Source organism: Bos javanicus, chromosome 4, assembly GCF_032452875.1.
Source record: "Bos javanicus breed banteng chromosome 4, ARS-OSU_banteng_1.0, whole genome shotgun sequence".
In the NCBI taxonomy this organism is placed as follows: Eukaryota; Metazoa; Chordata; class Mammalia; order Artiodactyla; family Bovidae; genus Bos; species Bos javanicus.
This window is the reverse complement of record NC_083871.1, coordinates 75,528,084-75,555,651: the sequence shown is the minus strand read 5'-3', so window position 1 is coordinate 75,555,651 and position 27,568 is coordinate 75,528,084. Positions and strand designations below refer to the sequence as shown.

Sequence of the window (27,568 nt, the reverse complement as noted above, 5' to 3'; positions counted from 1 at the left end):
TGGATTCAAGACAGAAATGAGGCTCACAGTGCAATGGGCCCCTGCTGTGTCCACCTTTCCCCGCTCCCCTCTCCCGTCCTCATCTCTTCTGACTCTACTCCCCACCTCTCCATCCCCCACTCCTTGAATTCCTCCACCTTCTCCCTCTCTTCCAGGATCTCCTTCCTCTTCCTAGACTCAATGAGATAGTGGAGAGTTCTCTTGTCTTCGGTATAGCTGTCAGGGTCCCTTTGTGCCCCACCCCCACCCCCCGCCTTGTGACATAAAGCTTGTTTTAACTTTTTCACTGGAGCGATTTAGTGCACATTCTCAGTCCCCCTCTAGACTTTCTGGCATAATCCACCTGGGTGTGAATCCTAATTAAAAATCCTGCCCACAGCTGTGTGACCCTGGGTGAGTTACTCAACCTCTCTGAGCTCCACTTCCCTTATTGGAGAAGTTGGCTGGCAATGGGGTGCTTGATGAGGTTTGCCCAGGATCATCCTGGTAATTCAGGGAGACCAACATAAAGGGAAGAGAACAGGCAGGTGCTGAGTGGACACTGTCTCTGCAAGTCCCCACATCTCCAGTCTAGAGCCCGGGGAATAAGAGTGTCCCATGGGGTCCCATAAAGGAGTATTCTTAACTCAGCCTAACTGACCTCACACTTCGGAATTATGTTGAAGAACTGCTTTTTAATAGAGATCTAAAGTAAAAGATGGAATTTAAAAAATACTATTTAATTCTATAAGTCATCTAATATGGGGCACAGTAGGGCCCTCCAGCTGCCTATGCAGGCCACCTCCAGCTCTCACCAGCTGTGCAACACTGCTCAAGCCACCTAATCCGCTCTGCTTCTCAGCCTCCTCTGGGACTAATAACCACAAAGACAAAAGCAGTTAGCAGTAAGCTAGCTGAGTGACGCCAAGGGCCTCTGCATTGTCTTGGTGGATTCATCACAAACTCGCTTCTGCTGAATCCAGGCAGTTGTGGGGGCCTCATCCCATTCCACAGGGCACGGCAGCAGGATGAGTAACACTTTGGCAAATCTTTCAAAGCATACCCAGGGCCCTTCCTCGCCTCTGTACCTCTCAGGCCCCTCACCCAGTTAGAGACCATCTCTCCCAAACGTGCTGCATCAGCTCTGACTGACCAGTGTGGGAAGCTGTGATAAACTGCCCAGCTTTAAATTCTGAGGACAGGCCCTGGAGCAGTGGCCCAGCACTGCAAGACATCCAGAAGCAGGCGAGCATCTCAGTGCCTGCTGTGTGGCGTGCAGGCAGAGGGGGCACTGGGGCTCCAGTGTCTGAGGCATGCGGAGGACCACCAGAGAGCAGGGCCCCTGGAAGGGGGATGGGCCCAGAGCAGGAGGCCGGGATGAGCGGGGTCAGTGACCCTCCATGACCTCTGGCCAGGAAGGGAAGGCTCTGGGAGTGTCCCAGGGACGCCTCCTCTCTCAGGGGCCTGTGGGGGCCGCAGAACCTTCAGGATCAGGAGAAACACCCAGGCTCGGCCGGTGCCCCTCACAGGAGGGTCCCTGTCATCTCACTGAGTCACTCACACTGAGATCTCTCTTTTTCCACTTGGACATTTATAACTGCAGCATTTATAACCTCTCAGGAAACACAGCATGCTTTTATTTTACTGCAGTGGAGTTCCGCCTCTGGGCTAATTAAAGGCTCCCTTGCGTGTATACTGAACTAGTTCCTATTTCAAACAAATCGAGAGCTAAGAAAGGATGGCCACACTGGGACCTCTGAGAATTCGACCTTTGGTCCACAACAGCACAGATGGGTGACTGGGCTGTCCCAGGTGAGATGAAACGTGCCATTCTCTTCTAAACAAAAGACAGACAATGCTATGAGCAGCTCAGAACCCCAGGGCTGTGAAAGCCTAGCCCGAGCTCTCCTCAGGCCAAGTTCCAGAAATAACTCCATGTAGCATGGAACTTCTCTGGACATTCCATCTCACACCTCGAGAGCAAACACCTGCCCAAACCCCCAAACCCAATACTGTCCCCCTGAATGCCAGGCGGGGAGGCACCTAAAGTAGGAAGGAGGTACCTGGCCTGCCAAGGGAAACGGATGGAAATCGCTCCCTTGGGAGCCAAGTCGGGCTCTGTGTAAATGTTTTCTAAAACCGAGGCAGGCTATAAATTCTCGGAAAAAAATAGTGAGAGCAGGGGGAGCGGGGTGTTCCAGCCAGAGAGGCACATGGCTCATGGAAAGGGACGTGCCAACAGCAGGGCCCATGTCTGGGACGCTGGAGCCACACGGATTCCAAGCGCTCCTGGCAGTCCTCTGGGTGAGGCCCGGAATGCGGTGATAACAGAGGCCAGGCTTCACGGTGGGGCTGTGGCAGGCGTGTCCCAGCCACAGCCACCGTGCCCCAGACAGCAGGCACAAACACCACCGATGGGACACTCCCATGGGGGCCCTCTCCTGTCCAACAAACACCCCAGCTGGGACCATCCCATCAAGGGCACTTACCTTGGCACCTGATTCCCTCCCAGGCACTCGTTACTGTGGAAACACACCTGAGCCCCAGCCAGCCAAGGAAACAGGAGGCCCTGTGGCCCACTAAGAAGTCACCTGAGCCAGCCAGCCACGGAGCGGACTGTGAGCTTCTGCATATAAACTTTACCCCAAACCATCGCTGACCCTCCAAAGGCAGAAGCAGCTAAGACTCCTCTCACCTGCAAATAAACAGTCTTCTGCCTGGCCTTCCTTCTTGCCAGGTTAAAGCTGCTGTTCTGCTCATCACTTACCACCGGACATCCTCTCCCCTAGCAGAAGCCACACACACACACACACACACACACACACACACACACACACACACACACACACACACACTCCCTGCTTACCTTGCTTCCAAACAGCCCTGTAGCTTGTTTAGCCCACAGCCGTTGGACCCCTGAAGGAAGCCTTCAACCCCAAAACATAGCATCCCGGGGTGGGGGTGTGTCTCCCCTGCCAATGACCCAGCCTTGCTCTCCAGGCAGTAAAGAAGGTAGAAGATCTTGTTAGCTAAGAAAGGGACTTTGGTTCCACCAAAAAAGGCCAGTGCAATGTAAACACGTGGGTGGGGTTTCCTGCAATCAGGTTTAATGAAATTTGAACCCTGGAGGCTGAGGAGGCGGGGAAAGGGCTTCTACTGGAGAGCCACCCAGCTAGACCTGTGTTCACGCCAAGACTTCTCAGCTGACAAACTGACGGGTGGAGCCAGCACCACCTGCGCCGGTTTACAAACCAGTTTCAGCATCGCTTGTGTTCTTCAGCTACAGTCTTCACCTGTGAAGTCTTCACCTTACAGTCTCCATGTCCTGGGACTGTGTCTCTCTTTCAAGCTCCACATGGCCAAGTTCACTGTCAGTGTTAACTGCACATGGCCCATCTTTCAGTGTTTACTTGCACACCCAGACTTCCACATTCTGCCCAGCAGCGCCTCTGCACCTCGGGCCTCTTTGCATGCAATTTAGGTGGGCTTCAGCCAACAGTTTACCCCTCTGCTTTGACTGCTTGTTGGTCAAAGCACAGCAACATGCTCTGAGCCTTAAATGAATGTAACACACCAGAGCAAACAAGCAAAGCTGTTTGGACGCCTTCATGTTTCCATAGCACAACTGGAACCCTCACAAATGTCACCACTCAATCAGCCTGAGATGGAATATAGTCAGCACATCACAGACACAGATTTCTCCAACAGACCACCATTCTCCAAATGGCCACCAAGGCATAGGTTATGTCTGTGCTCAGGAGAAAACATCTGTTTTACTGTGGGACATAAAGCACTTCTTGTGCAAGAAGGTCTACTCAGTTTGGTCCTCTGTAAGGGTCCTAACCAATCCCCATTCCTATCAAGGGAACTGACAGGACTGTGCCCACTCTGCAAATAACACTATCACTGCAATCAAGAAAGCAACTAAGCTGAAAGAAAGTAAAAGTTGCTCGGTCATGTCCAGCTCTTTGCAACCCCATGGAATTCTCCAGGCCAGAATACTGGTGTGGGTAGCCAGTTCCTTCTCCAGGGAATCTTCCCAACCCAGGGACCGAACCCAGGTCTCTTGCATCACAGGCGGACTCTTTACCAGCTGAGCCATCAGGGAAGCCCAAGAATACTGGAGTGAGTAGCCTATCCCTTCTCTAGCAGATTTTCCCGATCCAGGAATTAAACTGGGGTCTCCTGCATTGTAGGCAGATTCTTCACCAGCTGAGCTACCAGGGAGGCACAGGAAGCAACTAACTGATCGCATAACAGTTTTCTTCAAAGAATTCACATCAAAAGAAAAAAAATTAGAAACAGAAGTCTAAAAGATCTGGTTTGAGGACTGAGACCAATGGTCCCTGCCATGTTATAGCCAAGGCCATGCCCAGAGGGGGTCCCAGTCTCCTACAGGACAGAGTCTTAAAATCAGACCTTTGCACCCCATAGCTGACAACTGCATGAAAAAACACAGAATAAGGTACCAACAAAGAGGAAAACAAATCTGTACACTGGCCAGTGGTCTCTTTTCTCCATTTCTAACACAAAGAACCTGCACGACCAGTTGTGTGTCAAAAGGAGGCTGGCCTTTCATGAGGCTCATTTTCCCACTGTGTGGGGTGCAGGGTGGGTTTTCCTCATGTTGGCAGCGGCTTCACAAAGGAGCTGCGACAGCCTTCATGAATGCACAGCAACTGGCACCATCGAGGCCTTCAGATCTTGGCAGTCATGCTGTTGCCAGCCTCTAAAACTCGCGCCCAAAACACCGTCATATTCCCTCCACCCCTACCTGTGGGTTTCAATCACATAGAGCCCATTCAGGCTGTTCCTGTCAACTTCTCCTGAAACAACGTGGTCTTGTGAGGCTCTGCTGATGTGTGGCCAAAAGGCAGTTCTGCAGCTCAGTGTTTTGACAGGCTTCAGAACTTTCCACTGTACTGAGATGGAATTTTGTGCATGAGATTACATAGCTAACACAGAAAAGACTGGATGGGTTTCCTGAATATTCCTGGGAGTAGCTGGCAAAGTGGGACAGGAGACCCTCAGAAGGTTCACTGTGATTCCAGCGTGAGACCCATAAAGACAGAAGAAATAACCAGAAAAGGAAAACCAACTAGGACTAAAAGAAGCGGAAATTTCACAAAGTAGTAGAAAAGATGGGCAATAAAAGAACAGCCTAAGGCCAAAACGTGTACAAGAAGGTTCATTGTACAAGAAGAAAAAAGGTGGAAAAAACCCAAATGCTCACCTGCTGATGAATGGATCAGCACACTGAGGTCTAGTCACACTCTGGAACATTATTCGGCCATAAAAAAAAAGAGTGATGTACCAAAACTGAATGAACCCTCAAATCATCATGCAGCGTGAAAGACGCCTGTCGTAAAAAGCCACACACTGCAGGGTTCTTGCATGAAATGTCCAGATGAGGGGAATTCACAGAGAAGGAAGATGGGTGGTCTCCTGGGGCTGGGAGAGGGAGGGCTGGGGAGTGACTGCCAGGGGGTTTCATTTGGAGCTGACAGAAATGTTCTTTACTTAGAAAGTGGTAACAGTTGCCTGGCCAGACCCAGCCCCAGGACCGTGGAGGAGCAGCAGCCCACCATGAGGCTGGGAGAGGTACCTCTGTCCTCACCCCACAGCAAGCCGTCTTCACCTCCATCCAAATCTCCTTTCCCTCTAGAAGACCATGCTTTCCCTCCAGCTCCTCCTGAGGTGCCTGCTTGGACTCCCAGAGCTACAGGACATAAAGTCTGACCCCAGAACACCCCCTCACTGCCACAATTCACAGTTGCCAAGAGAGCATCACAGTAAATGACAGAGACCCCACCTTTTTTAAATAAAGAATAGGCACATGATAACTGTCTCTAAAGAGACAAAATAAAGAATGTCCCCAGTTGCCCCCTTTTACAAAACACCTCCCTTTTCCTTTAATTCATGGGGAACTTTTCTCTCCGGTTTGCAGCATTTTCCAAAGGTAGTGTGTGATAAAGTCACAAACATGGGATTTGAAACCTCCCCTCCCCACCCTACATTTGTTGAGTCTGAAGAGACGGGAGGCAGGGTGATAGTGAAACCACATCAGGCAAGAGGTGGAAGGAGGAGCGAGATGCGTGCGTGTGTTGCGGAGGTGGGTACCCACGAGTATGTGCATCCCGGGCCTCTCCTCCTCAGGCTTTTGGTTCTGGTTGTTAATATGAAGTTTGTAATCTTTCCTGAATTGGTGATGTCGCCAAAGCGTTGGAGCCCTAACTTGGCAGAAAGGCACCTGCAGGCTCTGCAGGGAATACTGCAACCCTGCCTGCTATTGAGAAAGTTCTCCACATGGAAGGCATAGAAGGAAGTTCACCAGGTTTGGTCTGAGCTTAATCCATGCAGCCAATGTGCAAGTGTCCAGGCTGGGAGGGAGGTGGAGGAGCAAGCCGGGGGAGGCGGGGGGCACGACTGAGATGCAATTCGGTAAAAGTGAGTCTGTGAGACCTTTCAAAGAAGGGAACAGGAACAAACTCTTTGCCATGCCATATTTACACACTCTCTGAGCTCACACTCGTGTAGAAGTTGTGTGACTTGGGGTCTTAGGGAGACCAGGGGGTCAGGTCCACTTTTAGTTTCATCTTTCGGAAAACCCACTGGCAGGAAGAACTCAGGTGCTGGTCCCCAAGGCAGAACGCCAGTGACGGAGTCCAGAGATGTGCACTCCAGAGCCAGGATGCAGGGCGCGGGCAGGCCGCCCAGGGAGCCACTGCTAAAGCAGGTGCAGCATCAAAGGGCAGAAGCAATGCCGACACTGGTCATAAAGGACAGGAGGAAAGTGAGAGCCGGATAAACATGCCCTTGGCTGAAGCTGAGGGCATGTCCACAGCCACCTGCCTTTCATACCCCTACCCCAAGCACAGGACATGCTCACTCCCAGGTGGGTTCCACAGCTCGAGGGATGTGGGCAGGTTGGGAGCTAAGGACCCCAGTGAAATCAAGCCAACTCTCAGTGCTTCTGTTCACTAGCTGTCCTGGGATAATGCTACTTAAGGCCTCCAGCCGTCCATGGCAGGCTGTGTGTGTGTATTAGTCATTCAGTCATGTCCAAGTCCTTGCAACCCCATGAACTGTAGCTCACTAGGCTCCTCTGCCCATGGAATTCTCCAGGCAAGAATACTGGAGTGAGTGGGTTGCCATTTCCTTCTCCACCCTCTCAGGTAGGAAGGCTAGGGGTCCCCAAGAGGAGGAAATAAACTGCAAGTAGGTCACGGCTTGCAGCTCCAACCTTTCACTGGGAGGCTGACACGGGCTAATTCATGCAAACTCGTCCAGATGACATGAATTTCAAGTCAGTTTCTCTGACACCACTGAGATGGCAGTTCAGGGCCAGTTATGACTCATTAACAGGCTCCAACATCACACTCGCTCTTCTGACAGGATCCAATCCACTTCAAAAAGTTAACACTCAAAGGACTTTATGGTTCCCAGCACAAAAGGTGAGACTCTTATATTTCAGATTGAAAGTGAAAGTGAAGTCGTGTCAGACTCTTTGCGACCCCAAAGACTGTAGCCTACCAAGGCTCCTCCGTCCATGGGATTTTCCAGGCAAGAGTACTGGAGTGGGTTGCCATTTCCTTCTCCAGGGGATCTTCCCAACCCAGGGATTGAACCTGGGTATCCCGCATTGTAAGCAGATACTTTACCATATTTCAGATTAGATGAAGCTATTGCTCTCCATCCCAATCACTGCCCGAAATCCCTTATCAAAACAGGATTAACTCCAGGTCACGGGTTCACACCTGGAAGGGGACCTACAAGGCCAGGGAGCTGGAGGCTTAAAATCAAGAGAGGACAGGAGGGCGCTTCCTGAGATCTGAGCAAGGTGCCATTGGCATTTGACAGCTGGGCTGTATTAAAGCAGTTACTCTGCTCTGAACCATCAAAGCAAACAATGTGAAGCAAAGTTTTGCAGGATGCAGGATCTAAAGCAATTCTTCTCAGTCTGGGTACAGAGAGTGGAAGCATTCAGTGAGTGGCTACACTGGCCAGACACTGATGATGCAGCCACTACATTCTGGAAGCTCAGCCAGCAGCATTCCCATTCTGCCAGGGAGGAGCTTGGCCTTGGACAGAGAGCAGAACCAGGACCTAAGGTCTGATCTGCCGGATTCCAGTGGACCCCCTTTTGGATAAGTCACCAAGGTATGCTTTGCTTTTCCAAATCTCAACACCTGACAACAATTTCTGGGAAGAAATACTTTCAAATACATTTTCAAAGTATGCATGCATGCTAAGTCACTTCATTTGTGTCTGACTCTTTCTGACTCTATGGACTGTAGCCCACCAGTCTCCTCTTTCCATGGAATTCTCCAGGCAAGAATATTGGAGTGGGTTGCCATGTCCTCCTCCAGGGGATCTTCCCGACCCAAGGTTCGAATTCACACCTCTTGTGTCTCCTGCATTGGCAGGTGGGTTCTTTACCACTAGCACCACCAAATGGCAACATCTAAATACCACAGCTTGATCCAGAACTTGTAACTGCACACACCTGTGGCCAGTTCTTCCAGACCCAACTTGTCCTCACCAGCAGCCCGACTGCCGGTGGCTCAGTAGAGTGTCCTGCATGGGACAGTAACAGGACTGGGTCTTATTGTAAAAGTGATAAGAAATCAGAGGCCCCCTTTCTGCAGCACCCCCATGGAGCTCTGGGGCAACTGTGGTTGCCTGGAGGCCAAGTCTGATTGGCCAATGTTTATTGGGCAGTGACCTGAAGTATCAGAGCCCTAACCTGGGGGACAGCGGCCCCTGTCTATGCAACCCTGGATCCACAAGCTTTCCCTGTGGCCAGAAACGCACTCGTTGGTTAAAGCCAGGAATAGAGGAGAGAAGGGGCACAGCAAGGCTTCATGCCCAACCATGGGCTGTGCTGCAGGCCTCACTCTGGTCCAGGGACCAGCAGGTCTTCAGCTGGAAGGATGAGGTTTGCACCAAATAGCAGGGGGGTCAAACAGGCCCAGACTTGTGTCCCACTTCCACAGTCTCCATCCTGCATGATCTCAAACACACGGCAACTCACTCAGCTTCACCTGTGACCACCAACAGTGCACAGCCCCAGAAGGCTACCAGGACCCCTCACCAAAGTCCAGCTCTTGATTTCTCTTGGGTACTGCCCCCTTTATCTCTAAAATGGGTCACAGGATCTTATGTGGATCAAATAAAATAGCACGTGAGAGGCTCCGGTAGGCTGCCCCACTGTCCACCCCCACCCTCCATTTCTCTCCTTGAGACAGTGAGAGTCCTGTGAAATACTGATGAGGCAGTGGGAGCCCCAGATCCCCTCCAGGCCACAGAGCTGGGAGCAGAGAACTGAGTCTCCATGATGAAGACAGGACATTTGGAATCAAGTGTCCACACATGAACAAGTTCATGGCTGGTGGAAGAGACACACTTTGCTCCGACATAACACGGGGTCAAGGTCCTTGACTGAAGGTTACTGCAGATGGTCCACTCCAGGACAGCAGAGATAAACACAGTTTAGGTCAGTATGTGTGTGTGTGTGTTTTAACCAGTAGAAACTAGAAATGGAAGTGCACATAGAAAGGAGGGCCAAAAGACATCATTTTCTAGCCAAAACTATACGCTGCCAAACCTTCCTTAACCCCGGAGAGTTTTGCCCTGATGGAAGCATGGCTGAGACTGCTTCCTGCCAGCCAACGCCCCCCGCCTTCGCAGGAGTCGGGGGGCCAGTGGTGCCCTCCTCCAGGAACCCAAGCCAGGAACTGAGGCTCCAAGTGAGAGCTAAGGGCACTGGGAATGAGGAATGAGTTCACCAATGCAGGTCAACCCCACAGAGGAGCCTGGAGAGTTGGGAGATGGAGGGAACCTCAGGAAGGGTAATGATTCCACGTGAGGGGAACTGCATGCTTTGTGGAAGGTGGCTGTGCAAGAGTCTGCAGGGCCTTGGCAGCAGGGGCCATCCACGCAGCACCTACAACAGTGAGAACTCAGAACCCCCCGTGAGCTCCACTGGGAGCAAGTGTAACTGACGAGGGGTCAGATAGGGGTAGGAAATTAAGAGGTACACACTATTACGTATAAAATAAATGTGCCATGAGGATATATTGCACAGCATAGGGAAAATGGCCAATATTCTATCATAACTATAAATGGAGTATAATCTTTAAATATTGTGAATCATGATGTATATCTGTAACTTGAAATCAGCTATACCTCAACTTTGAAAAAAAAAAAAAAGTAGATTTGCAAGGTCTAAAAGAAACATCAAAAGCAACTGGGACCCTCAGATGGAACGCAGTGTGGTGAATGAACTGGGCATGGGAATGACGCTTCAAGGTGTGGACAGAGGCTTGACACACAGCACTTAGAAACCATGCCTGAAGTACAGGAGTGATGAGGGCTTCACCTCTAGACAGCAGGATGCTCTGCATCACAGAAATACTGACATGGCCCCAGACTCTCCAAGTGGACAGGCTGAGGAGCCTCGTGCCCGCCCTGACACCGAGTAGACCACAGACATCCCCGGCCGGTTCCTGCAATCCCAGCGATGCACAAAGATGGGCACACATGGAGTTACCACCATGACACTTGCTTTTGGCTATTTAATGTCTGGACGGAACTAATTGGACAAAATTGTTTTCACTGTCTCTCCCAAATCAGGTCTGTTCACAGTTTGGTGCTTGAAAAAGATGAAAGGCCAGTGTTCTCAAGCGCCTGGAAGAAGTCTCATCCCTCCTCTTTGAAACTGACCTCCAGAGGCTTCTTTCTATAAACCTGGCAGGTGCCACCCTTCATTCCTTTTCTCTTTCATGATACTTGTGACTCAAACTGCAGATCCCGTGGCCAACAGAGAATATGTTTCGGAGAGACAGACTCACACAACAGAGACTAAATGACACAGCCATACAACCTGGACACCAGTGTAATGAGCAAACAGAAACAGAACCCACATACCTATTGCTCATGGGGCTCCCCAGTAGTAGGAAGGCTGCCAGTGCTCAGATACCAGGCATTCCCCTTCCGCAATCGGGAGGGCAAGGGAGAGACAGACATATAGCTTCAGGTGAGGAAGCTTCTAGATGACAAGTTCACTAACTGACCATCTCAACCCAATTCACCAAGCCTGATTCTCACAAGTGCCATCAGACTCACAGTGGTGTGGACTCTTGACAGCCTCCAAGCAGGCTGCAAGGAGATTTTCTATCTAAAGGTGAACAGGCTGCTTGTTCTGGGTTCTACTCTCCAGGAACTGATAGCAAGGTATCAAGACTCACCTTCACCATCTGCACTCAGGTTCTCGTAGGAGTCCCAGCGGATTAGCGGGTCTGCTGTGTTGAAGTCCACAATCACTCTGTGGTCATTCTGCAAATGTTCACATCCTGCAGGGTGGTGGAAGGGACAGGGGTGGACAAAGGGTGTTAGTCCCAGTCAAGCCGGCACCTGCCAGCAATGCAGAGAGGAGCCTCTGGATCTGAGTGCCAGCCCAGAGTCCAGACCCACACCCTCTCCCACAAGCGTGCCAGTAATCTGAACTGGAACTGAACAACAGTGCAAACCACTTGGCAGGAAGGAAAGGTGAACACTGGTCCTCTGTCTTCCAGGTGGGAGGCTCTGTGCTCTGGACGGTTTCTGCACAAGGGGATCACCTGGATGGCTCTGCAGCTCAAGGACCCAGCAGAACCCTGAGGAGCAGCCTCAGGGCTGGTGGACGGGAGGGGTGGGTTTGGGCTCTTGCTCTCTGAGGCTTCCAGGAAGATTTTTACCCCACAGCCTTGCATTTAACTATTCATGCCTCAATCTATGGCACTGGACACAGAAATAGGATACTTCTTTTCCACAGCTATTAAAAACTGAATTAAAACTTTCACAAATATGAATCTCAGTGATGGAAATGAGCCATTTGTCTTCACAGTAAAGAGACTGCTTTCTCTTTCAATGTATTTTTAGAAGAAAGGAGTCTATTTTGCACACAAATAGTTGCAGTCTTTCTACTATATTTCTAGTCCTTTTTAAAAAATATGTGGTTGCTTTTTGAGGGGAGAAGTAAACAGGGTATCAAGTCATCGTCCCAATCCTGAAGTTCTGGGCTCTTCTTTGGGCAAGTCACACCATCTCTGGGGTCTTTTTGACCTCGCTGGGCCTCACTGTCTCTAGGCTAACACCTTCCCACTGTCTAATATTCTATTTTTAATGTATTATAAATCTTTCCAATTATGTGCAAAGGTGGGAGGTTCTACAGAGACTCCAGCATACACATCACCCAACCAGGTGCGCATCTTGCTGCCCCCTCCACCCTCCTGCCAGCACTCTGCGTCTACGCACCTTGAATCTTCTCAGGAGTGGCTGAGAAGACTAACTCAATCTTCCCATTATCAGGAAAACGGTCATCTAAAAAAGAAATCCTATTTCAACAAATTTGGAGACAAGACAACAAATGAATTTTGTCCTTATATTCCTACCAGGGCAATACCACTCCCAAATCTCCAACAGCACACCAATGACAGAGAAAAATGTTAGCATTTTTACTGCTTCTCTAGAATTTTTTTCTTTGTTGGAACAATCATCAGTCTTTTGTGAGACTGGTAATAATTTTGTCAATAGGCTGGTTTATAGTGTAGGCGGGGGCATAGTGGAGAACAATGAAAGGAACACATGAGGCTCGCGGGGGCCACCCACTAAGGGCCTATTCTCCCTACACTCAGTCTGGACCCGGAGAGGGACCTCACCTTTGCTCGCGTTGTCCAAATCCTCCTTTGCAAACACAAGTCTGTAGCCCTGAACAGCCCCGGTGTGAAACTGCAGGCGGAAAATGACATCACGGGTGGCCGAGCGGTACTTCTTGTGGTAGCACTTCACCTGGGATGAAAAGGGGTGTGTTTTCCAGGGAGCCCCACCTGCGAGGAAGGCTCCTGTGGGAGTGCACAGGAAGACGTCTGAAGAATGAAACTTCGCAGACTCTTTTTCCTAATTTCATCTAGACACTCCACATTTACCTTAAAGCCTTTCTGCTCTCATGAAAGGAGCAGGCAGTCATTACTTCCTGTACTCGGTTCAATACTTATGTTGTGTGCTATAACAGAGAGAGAGAGAGAGATGGCAAGAAGGGAGAAGGAAGGGAAAGGGAAAAGGCCTTGGAATGTAAATTCCACAGCTGGGCTGTCAAGACATCCTGAATGACAGTTTGAGACCAGTCTCCAGAATCATCAGGGACGTGACTTGGATTCAGGCTATGGCTCCGAGGCCCTAGGTCTCTGGGAGCAGCTCAGGCCTCTGGGGTGACGGTGCCAATAAGCAGGGTAAAAGCACCCCTTCCGGGCACTTGGCAGGGAAGGGTGGGTGGAGGAGGGGCCCTGGCACCATTTCTCACCTTTCCATGGGGGCCCCCCTGCCTGAGGTGTCTGGGGGTAGGGCTGCCCATGAGGAGGGCAGGAAGGCCACGGCAGAGTGGTGTATTGCAGGAGAGAGGGCCCTTCCTCCCTCCTAAATAGGGCAGGGGCTCCTTTCCAGGGTCCCCAGGGGTTCAAGCCCAGAAGCAGGCTGGATTCTGCCCTCAGACACTCAGAGTGGAGGAGGCCACGCCCTGCACTGCGCATGCCCAGGAGGAAGGGAGGCTAGAGGTGCTGGGATCTCACAGGCAGCCATGCTCACAAAAGACTCAGGTCAGAAAAAGATGGGCTTCAGATATCTTGTGCCAGGTCAATGAGAAGCAGTCCCAGCAAGCATGGTCCAGACCAGTGATTCGGGAGATGCTGTAGGTGACTGTTCTGTGTGTATGTTCGGTCACTCACTCATGTCTAACTTTGCAACCCCATGGAATGCAGCACGCCAGGCTTCTCTCTCCTTCACTATCTCCTGGAGTTTGCTCAAACTCATGTCCATTGAATCAATGATGGCATCCAATCATCTCATCCTCTGTCCTCCCCTTCTCCTCTTGCCTTCAATCTTTTCCAGCATCACAGTCTTTTCCAGTGAGTGGGCTCTTTGCATCAGGTGGCCAAAGTATTGGAGCTTCAGCTTCAGCATCAGTCCTTCCAATGAATATTCAGGGTTGATTTCCTTTAGGATTGTCTGGTTTGACCTCCTTGCTATCTAAGGGACTCTCAAGAGTCTTCTCCAGCACTATAGTTCAAAGGCATCAATTCTTCGGCGCTCAGCCTTCTTTATGGTTCAACTTTCATATCCACACATCACTTCTAGAAAAACCATAGCTTTGACTATCCAAACTTTTGTTGGCAACTTTTGTTGTCTCTGGTTTTTAATATGCTGTCTAGGTTTGCCACTGCTTTTCTTCCAAGGAGCAAGTGTCTTTTAATTTCACGGCTGCGGTCACCATCCACAGTGATTTTGAAGTCCAAGAAAATAAAGGCTGTCACTGTTTCCACTGTTTCCCCATCTATTTGCCATGAAGTGATGGGACCAGGCCTTCAGTAACCAGAGAACCATCACTAGAGAGAAAAAATAAAGACCCAAGGAGCTTCGGCCCCTTAGGGCAAACCCCAAAGACGTTTACCTCTGTGCTATCTACAAGGAAACAGTCTGATAAATAAATGAAGAAATGTACACAAACCGTCAGAGGAGCGATTCATGTTGACAAACACAAGCCCCGCATTCACTATGCGGGAGGCGCCAGGCGGCCTGTGCACACGCCTGGTGGGAATCCAGACTCAGGCCTGGCCTCCAGGCCCCTGTCCAGGGCTGGCATATGGAACCAGCCCACAAGAACTCTTCAGAAATGTGACAGCTTCCATTTACTCTCCAACAGCAAATGGATCTCCGGTTGCCAAGTCCTCTCTCATTTCATCTGGGGTCTCTGGCTCCTCTGCAGAGTCCAACCAAAGGCTGTGCCCCCAGCCCTCCTTCCCAAGATGCTGCTTGAGTTCTCACCCCTCCGAGGCCCCTGCACAGCACTGCTGTGCTCACACCGACTGCTGAGCAGAAGGCCCCATCCCACACATGCTGCAGCAAGACCCCCACGGAAAGGACATGCCCCCATGCACCTATCTCTGCTGGATGATGGACCCACCCTCTCTGTTTGCCTTTCTCCACTGCTACCCTGGAAGTGAGAGGGAAAGGGGAAGAAGACTTGGAGAAAAGGCAAGAGAGTTTCAGGCACATGCCAGTCTGACTCTGAAGTCTTTATCAATACTGAGGGGAACCAAGGCCGTAAAATAACAACAAGGCCTCCCTCCAGAAGCTGACAGCCCCTGACGAAGGTGGCCCCAGGCCAATCCACAGGGTCATGCCTCATAGTAGCTCCCCTCCCCCAGTTTGGCACCAGGTTCTGTGGGCAGGTAGAGCCCCTGGTGGACACAGGGCAGTACAGGTGCTGGGTAAAGAAGCATAGACAGCCTAAGGGCAGGGGAGGATGCCCCTCACGCACAGCTCCCTTTGGGGGAACCTTTCTCCTGCTCTGAGTTAAAGGGTTCATCCTTCAGCCAGCTCCTGATGTACACAGCTCATCCCTACCAGAAGCCCCTAGGCCCGCCCCAACCTTTCCCAGAACCCAAGGTGCTCCATGGTCTCCCCTCCTCTGGTGTCACCATCGCTCATCACAGCAGCTATACACACACACACAGAGGGTGACTCATCAGACACGAATCCCAGCCCACTCCAGGCACCAGGAGGGGGGAGGCAGAGGTCATCACATGCCCTGGAGCAGGGGAGGAACAGCAGATGGGTTCACCCTCCCCTCCCTGCCCCCTGGCTGCCCGCTCTCAATCGTCCTGGTGCGCAGACACCTTCCCAGGCCCTGCATGACTCTAGTGTCTAAAGACTAGTTTTTCACAGGACAAGGGTTCAGGGTGGAAGGAAGAGCAAAGTATCCCACTGCCACAGAGCATCCGCCTTCTGCACACACGTGCCCTGCCTGAGGGGCTTCCAGGGACTCCTGACAAGTGGCATTGGCAGGGACCTGAGCCCTCCCCGCAGTCCTGCCCGCTGTTTCACCATATTCTCTTCCCACTGCTCATGGCTGCACTCGCCACCCGCTCCAGTCCTCCTGGCCACCTCAGGAATGAGCCCAGCTATCTCCTGAAGGCGCAGAAAGCCACAGGCATCTCCCTCGCATGGGGACCTACAGCTCCGACCCGAGAGGAGATGGACCCACCTCCACCCAGTGGAGCCCCACCCCTGGCACCTCCCACAGAGTCAGTAATGATTCATCATCCGAGCCAATAAATGTTAGTAGTATCTGTGACAAGAGACCAGAATCATGCTCTTAACACTCCATGGAAAGAATCAGCAGCATTTTGCTTGACAGAAGTGCCCCAAATGCTTCTTTTAAGGTACAAAGAATCGGTAGCATTTTATAAAGATTAGAGTGATGAAGGTTGTAATACCCTCTTCATCCCTTCAGCGTTAGCAGTTTCATTTACCTATGTCTCCCCAGCGAGTTTCTAAGAACACATCAATCCCCTGCCTTCAGATTTTAGAATATCTGCACTTGAAATAATTTCTCTCCACTTTGCTGGTGGGCCTGCTGGCTGTTTACACAGGCATCAAGGAGCCACAACCACACACCCTCAAAGGTTTAGCAAGGCTACTGGCTGCCTTCCTAAGTCACAGCACCTACATCATCCAGGGCCAACACTAACCATGATTTCACTTGGAGGTGAAAATGATTTCAGAGGGTGGCAAGACTGTAACTTACTCCCTAAACCATTAGGAGGACAGCAGTAAAGCTGTGAATAAAAAATACAAGTAGATCTACTGAGGGCTTCCCTGGTGGCTCAGCAGTAAAGAATCTGCCTACAATGGAGGAGACACGGGTTCAATCCCTGGGTGAGGGAGATTCTGAAGGAGGGCACATCAATACACTCCAGTATTCTTGCCTGGAGAATCCCAGGGACAGAGGATCCATAGCGGGGGCTACAATCCATAGGGTCACAAAGAGTCAGGCAACTGAAACTGAGCACTCATACACAGATCCACTGGGCTGATACAGAACGGACTGGGCCCGACCCAGGTCTAGGAGACTCACGGCAGAGGGAGAAGGATGCATGCACAGCAAGTCACAGGGCGATATAGCACAACAGACAGCCCATAACGACGCCCAACAGGAGCAGATCCAGAGGGGCTGAGGATGCATTCATCTTCCCTCTTCTTACTTAAGTGCCCTTAACAAGAAACAATAAACTAACGTGTTGTTTGTTTGTGACAGCTCCTTGAGAAGGGTCCCCTCTGTTTAGAAGTCAGGTTGCTGGAGCCAGGCAACGGAGCCCCACAACCACGAGGCCGAAATGTAAGTGGCCATGGGGTTGCACAAGCAGGGGCAGCAAGACGAGGCATGTGGATGGGAAAGTGTTTACAAGCCCACTGGGGCCCTGGACCAAGGCCAGTTCTTGACGGGGCTGCGGCCCACGCGAATTCCTTAGCGAGGTTACATAACGACACGGCTGTGCTCGCAAACGCTCTGCCCTCCCACTTAATAGAAGTGTGTTTACTGAATACCTGAGGCTCTGCCCTTTAGGAGACGGTGTCCAAACCTCAGTACAAGCACGTCCCAAAGATGGGCAGGCCAGGTGTGCAATGGGGAGGGTGTGTAGGAACAGGCCGGCCATGTTTAGGTGAAGCCAGACGATGGGTAGGTGTCACCCTGGCTTCAGCAGTAATGGCCCCCTCAACAGCCCGCAAGTCAAAGGAATGACAGATGGAGTCCACTCCACTTTCCCCCACAGTGTTCCCAACCCAAAGAGATCACAAGGCCTTACTTCTTATAAACTTGACCCCTATAACCTTTGCTGCTGCTGCTAAGTCGCTTCAGTCGTGTCTGACTCTGTGTGACCCCATAGACGGCAGCCCACCAGGCTCCCCCGTCCCTGGGATTCTCCAGGCAAGAACACTGGAGTGGGTTGCCATTTCCTTCTCCAATGCATGAAAGTGAAAAGTGAAAGTGAAGTCGCTCAGTTGTGTCCGACTCTTCGCAACCCCATCGACTGCAGCCTACCAGGCTCCTCCGTCCATGGGACTTTCCGGGCAAGAGTACTGGAGTGGGTTGCCATTGCCTTCTCTGATAACCTTTGCTGCCTGTCTCAACAGAGAATCAATCCCTCATGAGGAAAGAGGCAGGTTTATCTGCGCACAGGGCTGACATTTACCAAAATCAAACGGAAAAAAAAGCAAAAGACAGCATGCTGTCTCAAAGGATGGTGACCATGGAGTCACCTTGGGACACCTTCCCTGGGAGCTCCCCTTCCACCTTCCGGAGCAGAGGCAGGCTCTGCAGACGCCAGACAGCCCGGCCGAACCCTCTGCGGCTGTGAGTGGGAAACCCATAAAAGCATTCTCTACAATGCAGGATTTGGTCCAACTCATGACGGTTGCCAAATTCTTGACGAGAAATGAAAATGCCTACATACTTGAACTTTAACACAGAAAGGCCCTGACATACTCTCCATGTCCTCCTTTCTCCACTGAAGGCAGGCTCGTGAATGTTCAGCGGTACACATCAAGTGGTAACTGACTACAATTGAAGGACAGGACAAACTGAAACGAGCAGGTCTCCCACAGTTAGGCTGAGACTGTGTACTTCTCCTGCCTCAGAGACTTGGGAAACCAGAGCCGATCTGCACAGTAGGAGGGGAGACGGCTCTCCGCTCCCCAGATGCTCAGCCAACACCATGGAATGTTCTGCCACCGTCTACTTCCGTGTGCTGAGCGCTGAGGTCATTTTCAGGTTGAACCAACAGTCCTGGGATTTGGAGGAGCAGCGTGTACAGATCACACAATGCAGTGTGTCCCCCCGAGATTATGTTCTGAGTGTGGGGATACCTGGGGCTGATCCTCCAGGCTGGCCGGTGCTGTCAGCACCCCTTGAGAGTCTCTCCTCCTCAGACACATGGTAATCACCTCTCCCACCTGTGAGCCTTCAACTCCTGCCTCTATGCACACGTGAACACACCAAATTCTCCTGGCACGAGAGTGATCACCAGCGTATCTCACTCAACATTCACAACCACCATGTTACCTGGTTCAGGACATACGCTATGGGGAATGAATGAGGGAATGAGTGAACACTGGTGACAAGTCAAAGCCAAGGGTGCTGGATAACCCATGATACCTGACTCCACTATTAACCTTATTCAGTTCAGTTCAGTTCAATTCAGTCACTCAGTCATGTCTGACTCTTTGAGATCCATAGCCTGCAGCACGCCAGGCTTCCCTGTCCACCACCAACTCCTGGCGCTTGCTCAAACTCACATCCATCAAGTCAGTGATGCCATCCAACCATCTCATCCTCTGTCCTCCCCTTCTCCTCCTGCCCTCAATCTTTCCCAGCATCAGGGTTTTTCAAATGAGTCAGTTCTTCGCATCAGGTGGCCAAAGCATTGGAATTTCATCTTCAGCATCAGTCCTTCCAATGAATATTCAGGACTGACAGGTTGGATCTCCTTGCAGTCCAAGGGACTCTCAAGAGTCTTCTCCAACACCACAGTTCAAAAGCATCAATTCTTCGGCATTCAGCTTTCTTTATAGTCCAACTCTCACATCCATACATGACCACTGGAAAAACCATAGCTCTGGCTAGACAGATCTTTGACTAGACAGTTTATTCTAGAATGGGTTTACTCAATGAACACAGATATTATGGGCTGAACTCTGTGACCCCAAGATTCATCTGTTGAAGTCTTAAAGGTGGTGAGGGTAGTCAGGTTATACAGGTGAGCCCTAGTCCAATCTGACTGGGGTCCTTTTAAGAAGAGACCAAGACCTAGACACATGTAGAGAGGGAAGATGACGTGAGGGCCTGGGGAGAAGAGAGCCATCCGCACGCCAAGGATAGAGACCTCCGGAGATATCAGCGCTGCTGACACCTTGATCTCTGCCTTTCAGCCTCCAGCACTGTGAGGGAATCATGTCTGATGTTTGAGCCCCCAGTCTGTGAGACTTTGTCATTACAGCCCTAGGAAACTAATATAAGAGGCTAGAGCCACTGCGAGGCTTCATAGAGATCAACAACTAAACTAAACCTCCTGGGTAATCATTTCTACAAATGAAGCAAGGAAAAATTACCCCGTGGGATGGAAAATTACCCACTTCCAGCTGTAACCCGTATCACCCTTCCCCCGTCTGATAACGCTGCAAAAAAATAAGTGCAGAGTGTACAAAAATGAACTGTAAACACAGGAAGTATAAATCAAATAATAATTCAATCTAAAAATACTCCATGTTAAGAATGGACAGAGGTGCAGGAAGGGGCTGGTTTTATCAAGTTATGCATTTCCTGTGATGAGATCTGGGAGATCCTATTTGCCCCCATTGCCAATGGAAACAAAAATTCATGGAAAGGGTGCCTTCAGGGCAGGAAACATTCCCCTCAAGAGACCCCCAGGCAACAGAACACCTGAATGCCAGACCTCTCAGCTTCCTACAGCATCACTCACGGCTCGTCCAGCCAGGCTGTGCCCTCACACAAGCAGCAGCCTTCAGGGCATGCTAGAGTGTGAACTTGCCCAAGGACTCCCACCTTTGGGGCGGGCTCTAGGCAATAAGGTGGAGACAACGGCACTCTGGGCTCACAGCCAGGGTGAGCTGCCACCCCTGAGAAGCACAGTGACTGGCTCCAGAGAGGCTGGAACAAGTCAACCACCCACCTCAAGGGCTCGGCATCCATCTATGAGAGATCATCAAATGTGGCCTAAGGGAGGCACAGCCATGTGTCCAATGTGGATGACATGAGTGGGCGGCATCTGCAAGACTGCAGAAAAGGGCCGTGGGGCCGTGTGCAGAACAAGACCGATAATCCAGCATCTCTGGGGCTAAGCAATTGAGGAGCAGTAAACCAAGGGGCTCCTAGGCCACCTACAGGAGCCTGGACCCTCTCTTCCCACTGTGGGCCCAGGCAGTGGAGCACTGTGCTTGGATGGGGTCACTTGGATGGGGTCATGCTGTGAGGCGCAGGGCTCAGGGACACAAGCAGTCCTGGGATTTAGGACATACTGGGGTGAAGGAGCTGCATGATTGATGAGATGTGGGGCAAGGAGACGCTGAGAGGAAGCTCCCATTTGGGGTCTGGGGAACAGGGGGGGATGGTCCTAGGAAGCACAGAATGGATTCCAGGGGGGCTGGACCCAAGACAGAAGCAAGTAAGAGGCAGCCTGGACCCCTCAGAGCAGTTGCTCCTGCCAGAAGGAGCAGCACTTGTGAAAGGGGAGCCGCCCAGAGGACAGTAGACCTGCCAGGAGCCGAGGACCACCCAGAGAGGAGGGGCTGCAGGCGGAGCTGAGGGAAGAGGAGGCCCCATGAAGAGCAAGCAGCGAACATGATGCGAACACCAGGGAGATGGCCACTGGGGGGTTGGGGCAGAAGGAGAGCAGACGGCAGGGGCCGCTGAGCGTGACCTGCCCTTTCCTAAAACCCAGACTAGAAAGTGGGCAGCAGAGGCAGGGTGCTCACAGGAATGAGGTGTCTGACCCAGTGGAGAGGCACCAGGGCTTCCTCCCCAGCTCCTCTGAGCAGGGTGCAGCCCACGTGCTCTGAGGACCATGCCAGGCTTCTTGCCATTCCTCCCACTCGGGCCTGTGCTGCACCCACCTCTGTTCTCCCGCAACTGGGGGGGAGGTCCCCCTCCCCTTGAAGACCCTGCATGCAGGCCATGAGCTGCCAGCACTGTAAGAGGAAGGCTCCAGTCTGACGGCTCTAAACTGACCGTGCCTGCCACACCGGTGGCCACCCGACATCCCCACCCAGGCCTCGCTTGGGCCCAGAGGTCTCAGGCAGGTGCTCCCCAAACCCTCGCTGGCCCAACACCTTCACCTACAGCTGGTGCTTCAGAAGGCCCCACTGGGCACTGAGCAGACTCATCAGTGTGCACTGGAAATGAAACTTCTTGAGAAGGGCCTAATAATCACACTTTCGGACTTCTTGCAAAGAGGTAGCAAAGGCACAGGGAGGGGCAAGTCAGTGAGTCCCCGTAGCCACTGGATGGAAGCCACTTACCAATGTACCTGAAAAGAGCCATGGGCCAACCGCATGCGGCGACAGGCACCTTTCATGCGGCTGTGTGTGCCCCAGGCACCATCTCTCATCTTAAGACAGAGCAGGAGACAGTGTCCCAAACTCACAGGTGGGAGCCTTCCTGCTGTGGCTTCAACAAGTGTGCTGCGTGCCCAGGGATGGCTCCTGGCATCATACCCGTGCCAGCTCATGGGAACCAAGTCCAAGCACGAGCACGTCTGCCACCACGTCCTTCCCCCACCTGCTCCCCATTCCTGCCCTGCCCATTCCCAGACCTGCCTCACAGTTACCAAGGGCCAAACCACAACCTCCCACCCAGGTCCCCTCAGAAAGACCCCACCCGCCTGCTCAGACTGCATTCCAGCACGTGATGTTTTCTCAGACACCTTGCTCCGGGGTGGCGGGCTGGCTGCAGTGCCCCTGTTGCCCTAGGACAGCAGGGAGACTCGTGGGGGTGAGGTCTGCTGGGGAGGGCGTCTTCCAGGAGTGCAGGTGGTAGCCCCACCAGCGGGTGCTCGATTATACTATGTAGCCTTCACACCCTGCCAGCTGCCCCAGTTCAATCTCATCCCCATGAAGCCCACTTACAGGCCTCAGGCAGCAGAAGGGGGTGCAAGCTTGGATAAGGACCCGTCTGAGGCCACCCAGCCCCATTAAGCTGTAGATCTGGTGGGAGCCCAGGCATGGGACTCAAGGCCCACCCTCTACTTGATGCCCTTGGGCCGTATCTATCTGCTGTTGCTCATAAGAGCTGCAGGGCTTCCTTCCTTCCGCTGGAGACCAGGCGTGTTCTCCTCTCATCCTTGCTACTCCTCTAAGTCAAGAGTCCTAGAAGGCTTACCCTTAAGAGGTGATTCAGTGCATTTTCGGGACACACAAAAGAACACAATCTGGCTTCAACTTCCCAAGACAACTAACTTCCACAAGGGTATCCTCAAGGCCTGGGGACTGCTGCACCCCCAAGCCAGAGCCTCACACCCAACTCCAAGGGCACTTCCACCTGAACTTCCAGGTCAGCCGGCCTCAGCCATCAGGACCCACTCTGGTACTACTGAATCCCCCTCCTGATATCCATTCACCCAACCAGGCTCCTCCAGGGCAAAGATGTCCCTCTGTCCTCCCCTTCCTTGCTGTGCTAGGGCCCAACTCGGAAAGCTCAGAATACTCAAAAAAGGATCGCTAGACAAATAAATTGATGGTGCAAAAGGAAGAGGGGAGGCAAGAGACAGTGGAAGGGAGAGGAGGAGGAAGATGGAAAGATGGAGGAAAGAAGGAGCTGGGAGGAAGAGTAGAGAGAAGGGGCAGATGCAGTGAATCCCCCACCGGCTTCTGGAAGACCTGCAGCCAGCAGCCCACATCAGGTGCTCTTTCTGGGAGGAGGAGCCCCACAACCAGACATGGGAAAACTAATGAGAATCCTATGGGCTTCCCAGACAGTGCAGTGTTAAAGAAGTCGCCTGTCAATGTAGGAGACACAAGAGAGACTGACCTCCTGGGTCAGGAAGATCTCTCAGAGGAGGGCATGGCAGCCCACACCAGTATTCTTGCCTAGAAAGTTTCATGGAGAGAGGAGCCTGGCAGGCTAGAGTCCAGGGGGTCACAAAGAATTGGATACAACTGAGCGACTGAGTGCATACACACACACACACACACACATACACACACATACACACACACACACACCCCCCACACACACATGCACAATGAGAATCCTAGAAAACTCTGACTGAGCCACTTAAAAAGTCAATTTGTAAACTATCTTATCTTCTTGTCATAGGGTATCCTCCTAGGCCTCAAATAGATTATAGGAGAGCTAGTCTATGCGTGTGGGAAACACACATGTGCCTCAAAGTTGTTCATTATTTCAGACAATTTTCTCTTAAATTATTTTAGATGTATGCATTTTTTAATACTCAAGATAGATAAAAGACAAAGGTGGAAAAGCTAGTCTCCCTCAAGAAGCAGCAGACCCAAGAATCAAAACGACCTGGAGAAATCACTGTTTCACTCATAAGCCAAGTTGCAAGACGCTGGCTGTATCTTAGACACTAACGGTGAATATTTTATGTCTGCGCCTGCCCCTGGAAGGCCTAGTCATTTTAAGACTGCACATTATGCTTGGGGAACTGGAATCCTGGGAAGAGCAGTGGTGGAGTTAGGACTTTAATTTCAAGGGTGCACATAGCAAGTGGCTCTAACAATTTGTTCTGTTCCTTTTATTAAAACAGGTTTACTCAGAAAATCAACCGATTTCCTTAAGGTAAAGGCTACTTTCCATTCTTCTTACAGGTTTTCGGGGGGCAGGGTCTGATGTTATTGCTTTAAGATGAGCTTGTTTTTCCCTTTCCAATGATTCCTGGGAGAGCAGGGGCAAGGCCATGACACTCACCATGATGTCCCCTTTCAGGAGCTGGGCCGGCTCGATGGCAATGTAGATCCTGCTTTGGTTTTCTGGGCCAACATTGCTTTGGAATAAAGAAGGAGGCACATCATTATACAATTTCATGATTAAATGGAAAGAATTCCTTCTGAGAAAAGGAACTCTACAATTGAAATTAGACAAAATATCCTGCTTGGCCCAGGCATCCCAATTCCTTAGACTCTCTCCTATGAAAATGAGTCTAAAAGGTATAAAAAAGCAATGGGGCCAGGCAGGGTCCTGAGAGCAATGTCAGGGCCAGTGGTTGCAGGCCCACCCCGGGCACCCCGGGCCCAGGCACGGCGGGGCATGCAGCGTGGATTACTGGGGTTCTGCCGGCACAGCCTCTGTGGTTAGCAGAGGGTGACACGGCCCAAGTATCACCGATGCCAGGGTCCAACAGGAGTCCAGACATATGATAACAGTTCATTTTGAGTGATGACAACACATTTCTACCTTTATTCATTTTCTATTAATGTGTATAAAATGCTAATCCAAACTCCCAAAAAAGCAAATCAAGTAAGTCTAGAATTAGTACATATTCTGGAAACATCTGCCTGCCCTTTATCTAAACTGCCAAGGGGAGAGAAAGGCAAAACACCATGGCCCTGTTGCAGGCTCCGACGTGATTACTCCCACACAGTGCGGGACCCTCTCCTGCCCCCGGGGTTCCTGTGCCCCTGCGTCTTCGCACAGCCAGCTGGGTGACAGTGGCAGACACCCGGCAGGCAGGGTGATGGGCACCCGCCCATGGCTCCCCTTCTGTCCCCTCCTCTGGGCTCCCCAGGCATCACGCCTCCCACACCTCCCAAGGGAGAAGCAGCCTGGAGCAGGCCCCTCCCTGGCTCTCCCGCGGTCCCCAGGAGAGCAGCCGCACTTACTAGATCCCCGACGTGTACACGGGCTGCATGGCCTGGTAGAGCTTGAGAAAGGGCCGGCACACTGAAACACAGGTGGAATCGGCTATAAACACGCGGAACTGGGGGCCAGTGCCGGGTGACACATCTCCAGACCCCACGCTGAGGGAGACACTCACCTCCACCCGAGTCAAAGTTGGGGGTTCCGTGCAGGATGACGAAATGCAGGAACAGGGGCGAGGCATTCATCTTCACCGTTCCTGACAGGAGCCCACTGAGAAACTGCACATACCTGCAAAGGGCAGCAGCTTAGAGCTTCCGTGACAGCTTGGAGCGCAGGTGGGGTCGGAGGGAAAGGAGGAAACGTGCCTGCTTTTTCGGGAGTTTCGGAAGAGGACCCATCCTAACTGCTCACAGCAAGGAGAGGTGTCTGCATGCCAGGGCTTGACCCATGCCCTGCAGAGCACGGCTAAGCCCACAACCCCACAGAGAGTCTCCGGGCTTCCCACACTGATGTGGCCAGTCATCTGGAACCACAAGCAAGGGTGCCTCCTGGGCGTGAGCCCCCACACATGGCGCCTCCTGCTCTGCACCCCAAGCGCAGGTGGCATCACCTCTGTCCACGGAACCAGAGCCGGGCAGGGCTAGGCCACGGGATGTCACAGTCCCCCACCCAGAATGGAAAGGCAAGAGACCTGCAGTCACGTGAGCATGCTCTCTGAACCAAACTACACATCAAGGTAACTCAGTCTAACTCTCAGTCCCACCCACCGCTCTCTCTGTTCACACCAGGAAACCTACAGAAGGCTGGAGTCCACACAGTGAGCCCACAGGAAGCCTGTGGATGCCCCATCTCACTGTGAGAGGGCCCCACCCCCCGCCGCCTGAGCCACCCCGCCCTCCTGTCTTCTGTCTCCTCTGTACCCTTCCTCCTCACTGCCCATCACAGCAGCAGGATGAGCACGTCTGTGGTGAGCTGGGAGACCTGTCTTCTCTCTCAATACCACGCACAGCCTTGTGTGCCATGCTGACGCCTGCACCCTGCGTGGGTGCTTAACAGTCTAGAGAGAAGATTCTACCCAAGAAATGCTTCCTCACTGGTTTCTCCCAAGGCACAAGGTGGTAGGGCACACCTACCCAAGACAGCACAGACCTGCCAACCTCGCAGATGCTGCCCAGCCTCAGCCCCTCTCTCTATCCATTGTGCGTGACTCCTGAGCAAACGCAAACCCCACGACATCCAACATCTCTGTACATCTCTAATGCCAACACAGAGCCATGCAGGCGCAGGAAGGAAGCAATCACTGAATCACCAGGCTGTGTGGCCAGCACAATTTCCTCCATACCCTCCAGCCAGCTCACTCTAGTCCACTCCCCACAGAGCAGGGACATCCCCCACACAAACACCCTAGGACTGAATGCTACTCAGGCTCAGCCCACTTAGGTTAAAAAAATTCTGGCTTTCTATGACTTACATCACTGAGAATAATGACCTCAAGGTCCATCCATGTTATTGCAGATGGCAGAATTTCATTATATTTTGTGGCTGAGTAGCACTCCATCACACATTTTTACCACATACTCTTTATTCATTTACCCATTGAGGGATATCTAAATTGTTTCCACATCTTGGCTATTGGGAATAAGAAACATGGGCATGAAGAGATCTCTTCGAGAGCCTGTCTTCATTTCCTTCAGAAATGTACCCAGAAGTGGAATTGCTGAATCATATGGTAGTTCTATTTTTAATTTTTTGAGGAACCTCCACACTCTTTTCAACAGTGGCTGCACCAGGTTACATTCTCAGCAATAGTGCACAAAGGCTCCCTTTGCTCCACATTCTTGTAAACACTTGTTTTTTCTTGTCTTGACCACTGCCTTTTCTAACAAGTGTGAGGTAACATCTCCCTGTGGTAGAACAGCACTCATATATGGAATCTAAAAAAGCCACACATACAAAAACAGAGTAAAACGGTGGTCACCAGGGGTTGGGGCCTTGGGGACAGAACAGAATTTTTAAAGGGTACAAACTTACAATGAGCAGTAAATATGCCCTAGAAATATAATGCACAGTATGGTAAGTATGGGCTTCCCCAGTGCTTAGCCGTAAAGAATCCGCCTGCAATGCAGGAGACGCAAGAGATGTGTTCCCTGGAGGAGGTCGTGGCAACTCACTCCAGTATTCTTGCTTGGAGAATCGCATGGACAGAGGAGCCTAGTGAGCCACAGTCCATGGGGTCACAAAAGAGCTGGACACGACTGAAGTGACGGAACACCAGCATGAGCATAGTAAATATAGACACTGTATTATAATTATCAAACTTGCTGAGAGATAGAACTTAATTATTCCAACCACTAAAAATAAATCATAATTATGTAATAT

At 51.5% G+C, this 27,568-nt stretch overlaps 1 protein-coding gene across 10 annotated transcripts in view; it reads right to left on the bottom strand.

The window, feature by feature from the left end:
- TNS3 (tensin 3) overlaps positions 1-27,568 on the bottom strand; it is a 222,886-nt gene that overhangs the window by 74,025 nt on the left and 121,293 nt on the right. For all 10 annotated transcript variants that reach the window (XM_061414398.1, XM_061414397.1, XM_061414399.1 and 7 more), the window contains 6 exons: positions 25,365-25,477; positions 25,210-25,270; positions 24,299-24,374; positions 12,681-12,810; positions 12,277-12,342; positions 11,229-11,333 (listed from right to left, as the gene is read on the bottom strand). In XM_061414398.1, coding sequence (XP_061270382.1) covers positions 11,229-11,333; positions 12,277-12,342; positions 12,681-12,810; positions 24,299-24,374; positions 25,210-25,270; positions 25,365-25,477 — 551 coding nt within the window. The remainder of the gene's footprint in view (positions 1-11,228; positions 11,334-12,276; positions 12,343-12,680; positions 12,811-24,298; positions 24,375-25,209; positions 25,271-25,364; positions 25,478-27,568) is intronic.